The sequence below is a fragment of the Pieris rapae genome, chromosome 5 (genome assembly GCF_905147795.1).
Source record: "Pieris rapae chromosome 5, ilPieRapa1.1, whole genome shotgun sequence".
NCBI classification, from domain to species: domain Eukaryota; kingdom Metazoa; phylum Arthropoda; class Insecta; order Lepidoptera; family Pieridae; genus Pieris; species Pieris rapae.
Window position 1 is genome coordinate 8,263,590 of NC_059513.1, and position 12,889 is coordinate 8,276,478.

Consider the following 12,889-nt stretch of genomic DNA (forward strand, 5'->3'; position numbering starts at 1 on the left):
TTCCCTGCTAAAAAACGTGTATTCTCAGTGAGACATGCAGGTAAGTTTGATTATATTAATCCTTTATTAATTTTGTTTAATAGTTACATTTACTGCAGGCAGCCATTTCTAAAGACATTTTACTAATTATCTATTGAATTAAATCGATTTTATTGTTTCTTATTTTGTTATGTTGCGTTTTGCATGCATACGATATATGATATATAAATATTATATTGAATAACTTAAAATGAAGCTATTTGTCATACATTTTAAATAAAATAGTCTATATCGATGGACAGAACATATTTTTTTCATAAAATAAACTTTAATAATACTCATAATTCTATTCAATTCATTATTTTTCAGTACTTAATTATACTATTAGCATGTGCTGGTGTTGTATTAGGAGCAACGATGTCCGATGGTCAGCTTGAAAGGACGTTAGCTGATAAACCAACTATGCAGAGACATATTCGATGTGCTCTTGGAGAAGGTCCATGTGATACCGTCGGTATACGACTGCGAAGTATGTATTTTATATTTAACTATCAGCTCTCAGGTGTATCCTGCGTGTAGTTCTTGTATTTTGGTAGGACTTTTTTGCAATAATAATTCAGTCTATTTGCCTAATTATACTCATAGTGATTTTTGATCCCTTCGTCAAAAATCACTATTAGTCTATACCGGTAAAAATAAACGTTCATACGTAGACGCGGTCTGGGGACTATAACTTGTAAGGCCATGTAGGTTCTGAAGTTGCTAAGCTTAAATAAAGTATGTACCTACATGTAACTGACAACATTTGCACCAAATGATAATTTCATTGCTAGTGTCGTTTTATAAGGATACATTTATATTAACCTAATAGTCATTTTACTAAGATATTGTTTTGTTTATTTCTACTTCAAATATTTAACTTATCTCTAAACACGTCGACTGTCGATATTTAGAACGTTTTAACAAATTAAAAATAATTTATTGCTATCGGCATCGTTTAAATTTTTTTTACACAATTAGAGCGCGGCCACACGATGCGGTAACGATTCGGTGCGGCGCCGCACCGCACTTATTTCGAGCTATAGGGTGCCACACGGGCGATGCAGTGTGGCAATATTTTTTTTCGCTCCCCGCCTCGTCTCGCAGGTCACTAGTGACTAGTCCGACTCACGCGCTTGCGGTGTAACGCGGCGAGTGGCATGGTATAGTAATTTGTATGTAGGATGATGTTGCGTCGCCGGAGCGGTGCCGCACGACACCGTTAACGCATCGTGTAACCGCGCTCTTAATTATATAAAAACCGAACATGAAAGAATTAAAATTTGTCTGTTTATATATATTTATTTCAATGTTTTCTTTATTCAACTCAATTTTCCTTAACCACAACAATATTTTCATAAAAAATATTGTGGGATTCAATAATAACCGCCCACGTAGTCTTGTGTGGCTTATGTGTTTTGCCTTTAAGTCCTTCGAAGATACTTAAGGAGAAAAACTAATGTAACTAATTATATATTTACGTTTATTAGTAATTTTCTGTCTTAAAAAATGCAATCGCTTACTGACCCAACTAATATTTAAAAAAAAAATAAACACTAGATCAATCAAAAAGTTATGTTTTTTAGCGTTGGCTCCACTGGTGTTGCGAGGAGCATGTCCGCAATGTTCAATTCAAGAAACGAGACAAATTCGTCGGACCTTGGCTTTTGTTCAGAGAAACTTTCCTTGGGAATGGGCAAAGATTGTTCGTCAATATGGCTGAAGAAAAGGCCAAGTGGAAACCTAATATAATACATATTTACTTATTAGCATGTTAATTAACTATTTATTTAAATCCCTATATTGACACTTTGTAACTACAAAGAATTAATAAGGTAATTAATAATTATAGTAAAACTTTGGATCATTACTATAGTTCTTATTACTAATATTTAATCTGTTAAGATTAAGAGAAAAAAGAGGAAACCATGTTGATTTTTTTTAAGTTTTTTAATCCGTGGCGTATAAGTTTAGCATTTAATGAATATTGATTTAATGCGTTATTAAGTAGTAGTAGTAGACGCAACGATTTTTCTAAGAACTATTTTGTTATTGAATTTATTGTTTGTATAAAATTTAAATAAACCGACTGTTAATAGATTTCCTTAGTGATTTTTCTAAGAAGCACTTTGTAATTATTGCCAAATCTTAATAAAATGGGTACTACAAGTTCTGTTTTTATTTTGTCACGTAATACGGGGCCTATGTAGAGGGGGATTGTTGAGTAAGATGTTACGGCATCACCAACTTGGTTTGGTCGGCATTCTCTCGTGGCGTACGCTGAATACAGACAACTTCAACGTGCAATATTAAGTAATAAAATCCGGAATAAAGGTGTTCAAGTAACTGACAGGATGCAGGTGAGCAATGTTCTATACTTTCCACTAATTAAACATGTCAATATAGCAATTTTTAAGTCAATGTCTGGTGTGGAACATGTTCATGAGATACGTTTAAGATAGAAAGTTTGTAATGAATTCCGTAAAATTAAATTCTGTTTTAAATATTTCGTAAGAACAAATTTAAACTAAATTAATTAAATACCTTGTATTTAAATTAAAATATGACCTATTTATTATTTGTTTCCTTATTGCGTTAATCATAAGAGCTATTTTTGTATCCTATGAGGCCCATTCTCGTTAAGTAAAAGGAAAAACTGCAACATTGGGGTTTTTCCCGTTGCACGATCCTGATTAAAAAACTCAAGCAACTTTCACAATTTAAACCATTAGCATTTAAGTGATCTCATATTTAACCTATTTTATTTAAATTATCAGACCATGTATATGTGTTTCAATATAAAAGACTCAAGAACACCAGCAACTTGTGTTAGACAATTTTTGTTCACAAATCTCCTTGGGACCCTATAATATGTAACTGATAGGTTGGTGTTAAAAGTGAACAAATGAGTCATGCCCTTTATTTACATAACAATATAAATACTCAAACAATTTAAACACAAAGGCTGCATTTTGCGGTAAACCATTGTAATTTAGTTGGCTTAAAAATGTCAACCCCAATATATAGATTGTTTCCGCTCATTCAAGGTTGATGAGTGAGTAGGTCGCAAAGGAAAAGTATCAAATTCATATTTCACTATACATACATTAAGACTAAATTTTAATACTTAATATAGAGATATCTAAAATAAAAACAAAGAGTGTGAAACATAATTTGTTTTGTTGATTTAATAAATTTTTGATTATTTTATTGTACGCTGTGTTTAAAGTTCCATTTGTTTCTGAGGTTTATATTTTCTTTTTCATGATTTATATTTTAATTTCTCTTAAATAGTGCGTATGGCACCAAAACATATTCTTTGCAATTCTTGAGCCTCCTTCCCATATTCATCTGTAAGTTCCCTTATAAAATATGCATGTATGAGCTTTAAAGTTAATACAAAGCATTAAGCGCATCCAAGTTCATTATCCTATAAAGTTTAACACAAGGTTTTGCGTATATGCGATAAGCGGCTTTGTTAAACAAAACTGGTTTCGTAACAAAATCTCAAACGAATTAAACAACAATATTTTGTTATCTCATTAGATATTGGTATAACATATTCTGATTTTATGGTAGACGTTGATTGTATCTAAAATCTGCACAAAATTTTGAATATGTTTAGGAAGTACTGCAGGCTAATAAGACAAAGAGCTAAATGATCAAGCAAATAAAATAAATTATCGTATGTATGAACGTATATCGTATATATGTACCTTTCACCCTTAACATGTTGTAAGCATGAGATAGTACCCACCACTAAGCAGTTACAGAACCCCCTGTCTGTCTATTCACACACCACATTAAACCAATTAGTTTAGTGTAGTTTTTCTTTTATTTAGTTTCTATTTAATCTAGTTTGACAGACGTGCCAATAAATAACCGTGACTGTCGTGAATAACTAATAAAGAGTTCTAAATTTGAACATTGGCTTATTATCATTTTCACATATGTATATCTTGTGTATACAAGAGATATGACCCACCTAGGTAATATTATCATGAAGTTCTGGTAAATCATTAAAAAAATCTATTTAAATTTTAAAATAAATAAACGATAAAACTAACAATCTTAGATATCGATGTGGTAAGACAGTAGATGCTTAATTATCTTTTTCATGCAATTCACACGATTGTCTAGCATACACTTAGGTCAGGGCCGCATTATTTCTTATTTTCCAAAGATGTCCCAAAGATTGTTCGTTCTACAAATCATTAGAAAATAAGTAAAATAAAAATAAAATCATTTCGGTCAAAAAGTGTATGAAGCTCCTAATTTTCTGTTAGATTCAAATCCATCCAATTTTCAATCTGAGAATCTAAGTATATTAAGTAAGGCTACATATCATCTACACACTGAGGCTTCCTAACTAATTGTGTGTGTGTGTGTGTGTGCTAATTAGCTAACTAGGCTCAACCATAAGTGCGTGGTATAAAACGCAGAAGTCTTAGTGTATGAATTCGTAGATGTTTGGGGTTTGTTAGGTACAAAAATAATCACACTTATCCTTATCTAAGGATAAGCGTGATTGTGATCGATAGCTCGAATAGCTTCAAGCAAGCAGAACAGCTTAAGAAAAACAACATTGCAAAAATTTAATATATAATTTCAAAAAGACGATATTTCGAAATCTAAATAATGGCATGAAAATTTGAACGCTACGGTTCCAAAGATTTATGTCTCGAAGATTAAATAAATATAAATAAATAAATATAGCCTTTATTAACAATCATTTAAGTTACATTTTATCCTACTTCTACTCTATACACTACTTATGCTTAATAACGAAATTAAATTAAGGTAAATGTAAATATTATCATATAATTTCCCATTAGACACCGGTTTCTTGATTGTCTTGCTTTTCAGCATAGGCCTCCCCAAGTGTTCTCCACAAAGATCTATCTCTTGCTTTCCTCATCCATGTGGCTCCTGCCACCTTTTTAATATCATCTTCCCATCTACGATGCTGTCTACCTTTACTTCTCGTTTTATGTCTAGGGCACCATTCCATAACTTCTTTGGTCCATTTTTCCGTATTGCTTCTTATCAAATGCCCGGCCCATTTCCATTTTAGTTGTTTGATTCGGTATTTTATGTCTATAATTTTAGTTTGTTTTCTTATTGTTGTTAATCGAACTTTGTCTTTTAGTTTTAAGTTAAGTATACTTCTTTCCATTTGATGTTGACAAGTTTCTAATGTTTGAATATTTTTGTTTGTGCAGCTCCATGTCTGACATCCGTAAGTCATGGCAGGTAAAATACATGTATTAAATATTTTCTTTTTGGCTTTGTTTGTTATAGTCGGGTTTTTCATGACCTCTTTTAGAGCCCAGTATCTTCTCCATCCTATGTTTATTCTATTTTTGATTTCTTTTGTTGTGAGATCTGTGGGAGATATTATTTGGCCAAGGTATGTATACTCGTTTACATATTCCAGTTCCGTAACGTTGTTAAGTTTAATAGGAGTTTTGATGTAATTTGTCATCACCTTTGTTTTACTTGTATTCATTGATAATCCAACCTTTTTGCTTTCGTGAACAAGTTCTTCAACCATGATTTTTAGAGTTCTTGGGTCCTCGCATATTAGTATAAGATCGTCGGCAAATCTAAGGTGGTTTAAAAATACTCCATTAACCTTTATACCATAGTCGTTCCATTCGAGCTGTCGGAATACATATTCTAAAGTTGCCGAGAAAAGTTTGGGTGATAAAGGGTCACCTTGTCTGACACCTCGTTTAATCGGGAAATATTTTCCGACCTTTTCTGTGCGTATTTTGGCTTTCATATTTTCGTAAATGTTCTTAATTATACGAATGTATTTATCATGAACCCCTTGTGAGGCAAGGGCTTCCCATATTTCCCCATGCTTGAGCGAGTCAAACGCTTTGTTATAATCTATGAATGCTAGATAGTAATTTATTCCATACTCGTTACATTTTTGAATAACTTGCTTTATGGTGTGAATGTGGTCTATGGTTGAAAAGCCACTTCGGAACCCTGCCTGTTCTTTTGGCTGATTTTCGCCTAAAGTCTTTGTCAATCGCTCCAACATTATTTTGGAGAATATTTTATATACATTAGACATAAGCGAGATGGGTCTGTAGTTCGAAATATCATCTGTTTTCCCTTTCTTATGAAGTAAGGTTATAGTGGACGTAGTCCATTGATGAGGTATATATTCAGTTGTTAAAATATCGTTGAATAGGACTGTCAGTGGGTCTACAATAATTTCAGATGCTCCAATTAAAAGTTCATTAGATATGTTATCCTCACCTGGTGTTTTCCCTGTTTTTTGTGATTTCATGGCTTTAAGAACTTCGTCTTTTAGTATGTTTGGAATGGGTTCTTCAAAATCTTTCTTGTTGCTTGTAGTTGATGTTTTTTGCTCGTCGTTATAAAGATCACGGTAGAAATCGGTTGCTATTTCTAATATTTCGTTTCTTTTAGATTTCAATTTTTTTGATTTGTAATGTATGACGTTGTTAATCCAATTAGTATTTTGCTGAAGTTCTTTCCACGCATTTTTGATACCGCCTGATTTGTTTATGTGAAATTGAATTGTTTCTGTTCTTCGTTTATGTCTATACTTTCTAATTTCTACATTTATCAGCTTACTTAATTGAGTTATCTTTTGCTTATTGTTTTTTCTGTTTTCAAATAAAAGTGCCCTTTCTTTGAGTAACTCTCTTGCTTTTGATCCTAATTTGTCTTTTAATGGTTTGTCTCTTTCTAGTTGTCTGTTCATGTCTTTTATTTTTCCTTCTAAGGTGTCGTATTTTTTCTGGACCGTCCTAAGCTCTTTAAGGGGTGTTAACTCGGTTTTTAAAATTTCTAAGGCGCTACTTGGTAGGGGTAGAGTAATAGGTTGTTTTGTGGTTTGTATATGTTTTCTTGATTTCTTTGGCTTCAAAATGTGTAAATGACCTCGGAGTATCCTGTGATCTGTATTAAAATTAAAGTTGTTGAGAACATCTACGTTTAAGAAAATTTTTGGTTTGTTCGTAATTAAGTAATCTATCTCATTTCTTACTCGGCCTCCTGGTGATTCCCATGTCCATTTTCTCTTTTGTTTTCTTTTATAAAAACTATTCATAATAGATAAGTTATATTCTAACGCAAAGTTTATCAATCTTTGTCCGTTATCATTCCTTTTGCCGGTTGTATAGGATCCAAGTATTTTATCTTCACTTTTCTCTCTTTGGCCAATTTGGCTGTTAAAGTCTCCCATGACAATAACGGTGTTATATAAATTCTCCATTGTTTTGTTTAGGTTTTCGTAGAATACGTTTTTAGTTTCTTTTTTTGCTACCTCGGTAGGAGCATATACTTGGACTATCGAGGTCGGGTCTTTGTGGCCAGGAAGTAGGATGTTTAAAATAGCTATCCTGTCTGAAATTCCTTTAAATTCGATTATAAATTTTTTTAAATATTTTTTAACTAGGAAACCTACGCCGTATATTCCTGGTGTTTCATTATTGTAGTATAGAATGTGTTCTTCGTGTTCTTCAATTTTCTCCTCCGATCTTCGTACGTCACTTATTCCAAGGATATCCCAATTAATTTTATATAACGCTTCTTCTAGTTCTGTTAACTTTTCCTGTGATTTTAATGATCTTGTGTTGAGTGTTGCTATGCGTAATCTGTTTTTCCGTATAGTTTTTAAGTTTGCTAGTTTTTTCTCTAGTATGAGATCTTGGGGGGTTCGGTCGATAACCCCTCGGTGACCAGCCGTATTGGGGCTTTTTTTGTTTTTATTTAAAGTTTCTTTGTTATTATTTATCTTAATCTTACTCTCGTTACCGGTGTCTGCTAATTTCTATAATTTATGTTGCTCAGATGGTTTTTCAGTCAAAGATGAGGATCTTGCCCTCATATACTCAAATGCGTTCGTTTTGTGCAGTTTATGAGGAGCAATGATCTTTTTCGAGCCACCGAAGTGTATGTTGTCAGGTGACGTCAAGTTTTCTCTCTTTCTTTTTTCTGTATCTGAAGTTTCTCTTATTACAATTTTGTTGTTTCGAATGAATGCGTCTTTTCCGTTTTGTTTTTCTTGTTTTAGTTTTTCTTGCAGGTTTTTACGCAATTCCATCGTTTCCTTTGAAAAATCTTCAGTTATATAAGTATGTTTAGGCATTTTCATTTTATTTTTCAATATTGTTATCTTTTTTTGGAATGACGTAAAAGTTATAAGTATTGGTCTTACTTTTTTCTCGTCTTGTGTCCTTCCCAGTCTATAGTAGTTATTTATTTCGTAGTTATTGATGTTGATATCTAGATTTTTCAAGGTTTCTTTTATTGTGTTAAGTAATTCTTGGTGATTTTTTTCTGTTTCTTTAATACCGTGTAAGATCAAATTATTTTTCTTATTTTTATCTTCTAAGTGTCTAACCTTTTCGTTCAATTTTTGTATCTCGGTTTTTAGGCATTTGTTTTCTTCTAAAATTGGTTGTAATTTTTCATCTATGGTGCGCATGATACCTTCAGTTACGTTCTTAGTAATAGTTGCGGTTTGTTCATGGAGTTCTAATTTCATCATTTCAAATAACCTCAACATATCTTCTTGCATTCCTGTAGTATGTAGTATCCTGTTGCAACAAAACGTTCTACTTTGCGTATATCTATCGTCTATTGGAAAGTAATTCAACCGTTGACTACTGCGCAAATGACGTGTTGGTTGTATCAGTATTGTTATAATTATATTATTGTTCAGCGACGTTAAACTTTGTGATAGAAATTGCACATCACCTCTTCACTTACAGTTGATGTATGAATGTTTATTGTACAAATGTTAGACAGTTTTGCTAGTAGTGACAATACTACACTATTCCTGTTAATTTCTTACATAAATAACTGTTACTGCCAGTTGCTTAGTCAGGTTTCTTTTAGACAAATTTATGTAATTTACAAATGTTTAAAACAGACAGTTGAAGTTTGCAGGTGTAACAACTTTATACTTACACAATTCAACCTTTTACTTTTTACACAGTAATTATTATCAATTTAAATGTGAGATGGATTCATACAACTTCATTCCATTCATGTGTTAAAAATCTGGACTCTAATTTGGAAACCTTACAACAATACAATACCTAATATATTGCTATTTACAACCAACAGGGTTATGACCTAGCTTCCTGTACAATATTTATATTTACATTTATATTACATAAAGTTATAAACATAAAGTAACAACTTTATACTTACACAATTCAACCTTTTACTTTTTGCACAGTAATTATCAATTTAAAAGTGAGATGGATTAATACAGCTTCATTCAATCCATGTGTTAAAAATCTGGACTCTAATTTGGAAACCTCACAACAATACAATAACTTATATATTGCTATTTATAACCAACAGGGCTATGACCTAGCTTCCTGTACAATATTTATATTTACATTTATATTACATAAAGTTATAAACATAAAGTCTTTCTAAAACACAAAATTTCATAATTCTGCAGAGGTGTTGCCGTCACTGGCCTGTTGTCTTATTATTTCGGTTGAATTGTGTTTGAGTTTTCCTTTCAGCCACCAGTTAGTCACGATTCCCAAGTTTTTGTATTATTCTTAAAACAGGACATTGACAGTTTAGTTTGGTCCGGACCCTCTCTCTTTACGCAATCTTGAGTTGGGCGTAGCTTAATCCCAGTCAGTACGAAAATGTATTTTTGAGTTTATGCTGACATAAATAGGGTCACCGTTCTTTTGTTCTGGTAGTTTTTGTACTACCGCCAAAGTTCACTTTAGCAGCAATTTTATTTTTGGTCTAATTCCAACTTTACATATGCTATTTGTACTTCCAATTACATACGTATAGTGTTTTAGTGAATAAGAACTAATTTATAAGCTCGCAGTTTCTTATGACGTTGACTTACGCGTAGAATTTTTCGTCGCCAAATCAATAACGGTTGTTCACTGCATATTTATTTCATATCTCACTAATTTCTCAATAAATCGGGATGTATGGGAAAGATCTCCAATGTATGTTGTTTATAGTACCTTTATATAGTAAGGGATACACTTTTTAATAGAATTCACTTTGTATTTACTAGGTTATTTTAATAAAACTTCACACAACCGCTTGCTTTGCGTCAAGGTCAATACACGTATCGAAGATTACTCAACTATTTAATTTCTAAGCACGTAATACACTACGTATCCAAATGGCGACGGTGTCAATGATTGTTAAGTCGTTAGGATGTAATAAAAAATATTTTTCTAGTTTTATACGATGTTTAAAAAAGTAGAGCACCATGCAGATACTGTATTTGTTTATGAGCTAGCTTTTTGGATTTCAATATATTTAATATATTGTGAATCGAGCGGGATCATTACAATTATACGAAACAAAAGACAAAATTCTATGAAATATTAATGTTACTCCATAGGCCCAGATAAACTATGACGTCATTGAAGATTCGGGTCATAGATCTGCCTTGGACTTTTAGATTGTGTGTCAAAGGATACGACTATATTACTAAGCGAGGTCAAATGAACGCTCGAGGAAATCCCATAAATGCTAATGTAAAGAACATCATAAAGAAATGTTACTACATGCCTAAATGTATATTAAATAAAATGGTTTATACGTAGTTGAATCAATGTTATATAAATTATGAAGGCTTTGTTTTTAATTAATATAAATTCTTTCTTTAACTTTATACAATCTCAGGGCTTGATTAATTCTTAGGCTAATTAGGCTGCAGCCTAGGGCTTGACGATGTAAGGGGGCGCGGGCGCGCTAAAATTTCGTCTTCGCTAGATGCATCATCCCCTACAGATTTCAACAAGACCGAGACAAAACACTAAAGAGCTGAGAGCTACAAGCAGATTTCACATTTTAGTATTCAAATTAGACGAAGAATCGACGGTACTAAAAATCTTTCAAAAGTCGAGTAAAATCAAAGTTAAGAGACCAAAATAGAACAACTATATGCCACTGATTTAGGAGAAAATTTTGCAGAAGAATCGGTCCATTTGGCGCAGTTTTTAAAATGTGACACTGTCGCCGAGTAATATATTTCTGCCAAAATCCCAAAGGGTTTGTTGCAGTTAATAAAAAGTTTTAATAATTCATACATATTCCCGAATGTGACGATAATATTTTTTTTTTGACAATGAGTGTTACCAACTGCAGCGGCGAAAGGTCTTTTCCAGCACATAAAAGAGTAAAAAGTTACTTGCGCAGGAGTAGCGCTCCACACTCCGTAAAAAAAAATAAGGAGGCGCATCCTGATAAATAGCCTAGAGCGGTCAAAAATCAGTCTCTGTACATTCTCTAGGAATCTCTACGAAGAGGTAACTTTCGGACTATAATCTAAAGAGGTCAAATGCGTTAAAACTAAGCAAAACCTATTTACACAAAATATTTATTAATTATAACAATTGCGATCTCAAACTATAATTTAAATTTTAAGTCACAATTATTATTTGTTTGTTTCAGGCCGCACACATATTCGTGTTATGTGCATTAGTAGCTACTTGCATCGCCGAGACACAACGGCCGCCAGTCTCAGATACAGCACTAGATGACGCTCTCAATGATAAGCGTTTCATACAACGACAGCTGAAATGTGCGCTTGGTGAAGCGCCCTGTGATCCAATTGGGAAGAGACTAAAGAGTACGTTTATATTATTTATTTATTTTCAAATATATCATTAATAGCCGTTAAACTCATTATTTTTTTATAAATATAATTTTTTACAGCATTAGCACCATTGGTCCTACGAGGAGCATGTCCCCAGTGCTCGCCGCAAGAAACAAAACAAATACAACGTACGCTTTCGTATGTTCAAAGAAACTTCCCACAACAATGGGCTAAAATTGTACGTCAGTATTCTGGCTAAAGCTGGAATTAGCTAACGATAAGGAAATACTTATATTTATACTTATAATTATGAAAGTACATTATGACTATGAGACGTGACAAAAATCAAGACGTAGCCTTTGTAGCATAAACGCGGGAAATTGTCCGTAGAGGTATCATTATTAATAATGAAAGTTTTTGCGAAATATCATAAATATAGAATATTATACTAAGTACGCATACAGTATTCCATCACTCATGACATTTTATTACCTTCTCTGGAATAAGAACTACCAGTAGCTTAGTTTAGTTTTTATTTATTGTTTCCGACCTACTTCTTAAATTGAAGTTCACATTTTTTAAAAGAAAAAGGGTAAGTTACAAAATATTTTAAGGTAAATTTTGTTTTGAAAAGTTTCAGTTTTAGCTAATTAAAACGTTTCAAATCCCCAAATTATTAAAATTTATCTGGGAAAATATGTAATGTAATGTAAATATGAATAGGTAATTTCCACGTTCTTATTATTACTTATTATTCATTGTAATTTATTGTATAAAAAAACATTGACTTCAGCAAAGTTCCACCCATATTCCATATTTAAACTAAAACTCAAATCATTATTGCATTCCTTATGTTAATATTATAATATTGTAGTCTTTAGATTTATAGTAGCATAGTTAGTTACAACTTCTGTTCTAGATCTGTTCTAAATCATATAACAAATGTTAGCGTAACAAACCTAGTTTGATCCATAATTAAGAAAAGTGGCTTTAATGTCTATATTTTTATCGCTGTCACAATAAATTGTATAAAAATAACTGCCTGATTCTTATTTTTGTCTTAGAATAATATGAACTATATATTAGTTTAAGTAAAGTTGATATTATAATATGTCTTATCCAACATTACCATAAACTCTTAATGTATGTAAACGTTTAATCGATTAGAATAATTAGATAAATAAATACTGGATAGTAAAGTAAGGGTAATTAATTAATTGCCGTAATTGTAGTGGTCATTCTATTTTAAGTTCAGTCAAGAAAGTGAGTTTAAGCCTCGTT

General features: G+C 32.2%; 1 protein-coding gene across 1 annotated transcript; it reads left to right on the forward strand.

The window, feature by feature from the left end:
* The first annotated feature begins 2,246 nt into the window (after positions 1-2,246).
* On the forward strand, positions 2,247-12,082 carry LOC111004427 (ejaculatory bulb-specific protein 3). Its single transcript, XM_045628380.1, has 3 exons — positions 2,247-2,378; positions 11,464-11,641; positions 11,728-12,082. Exons 1-3 carry the CDS (start codon positions 2,373-2,375, stop codon positions 11,865-11,867), a joined length of 324 nt encoding a protein of 107 aa, XP_045484336.1. The 5' UTR covers positions 2,247-2,372; the 3' UTR covers positions 11,868-12,082.
* The last annotated feature ends 807 nt before the right edge of the window (positions 12,083-12,889 follow it).

What these genes read in the sequence shown, in the direction of transcription:
- LOC111004427 (XM_045628380.1), top strand. An exon ending in AATTGGGAAGAGACTAAAGA is followed by an intron (nt 11,642 to 11,727) that starts GTACGTTTATAT and finishes AATTTTTTACAG; the next exon opens with CATTAGCACCATTGGTCCTA.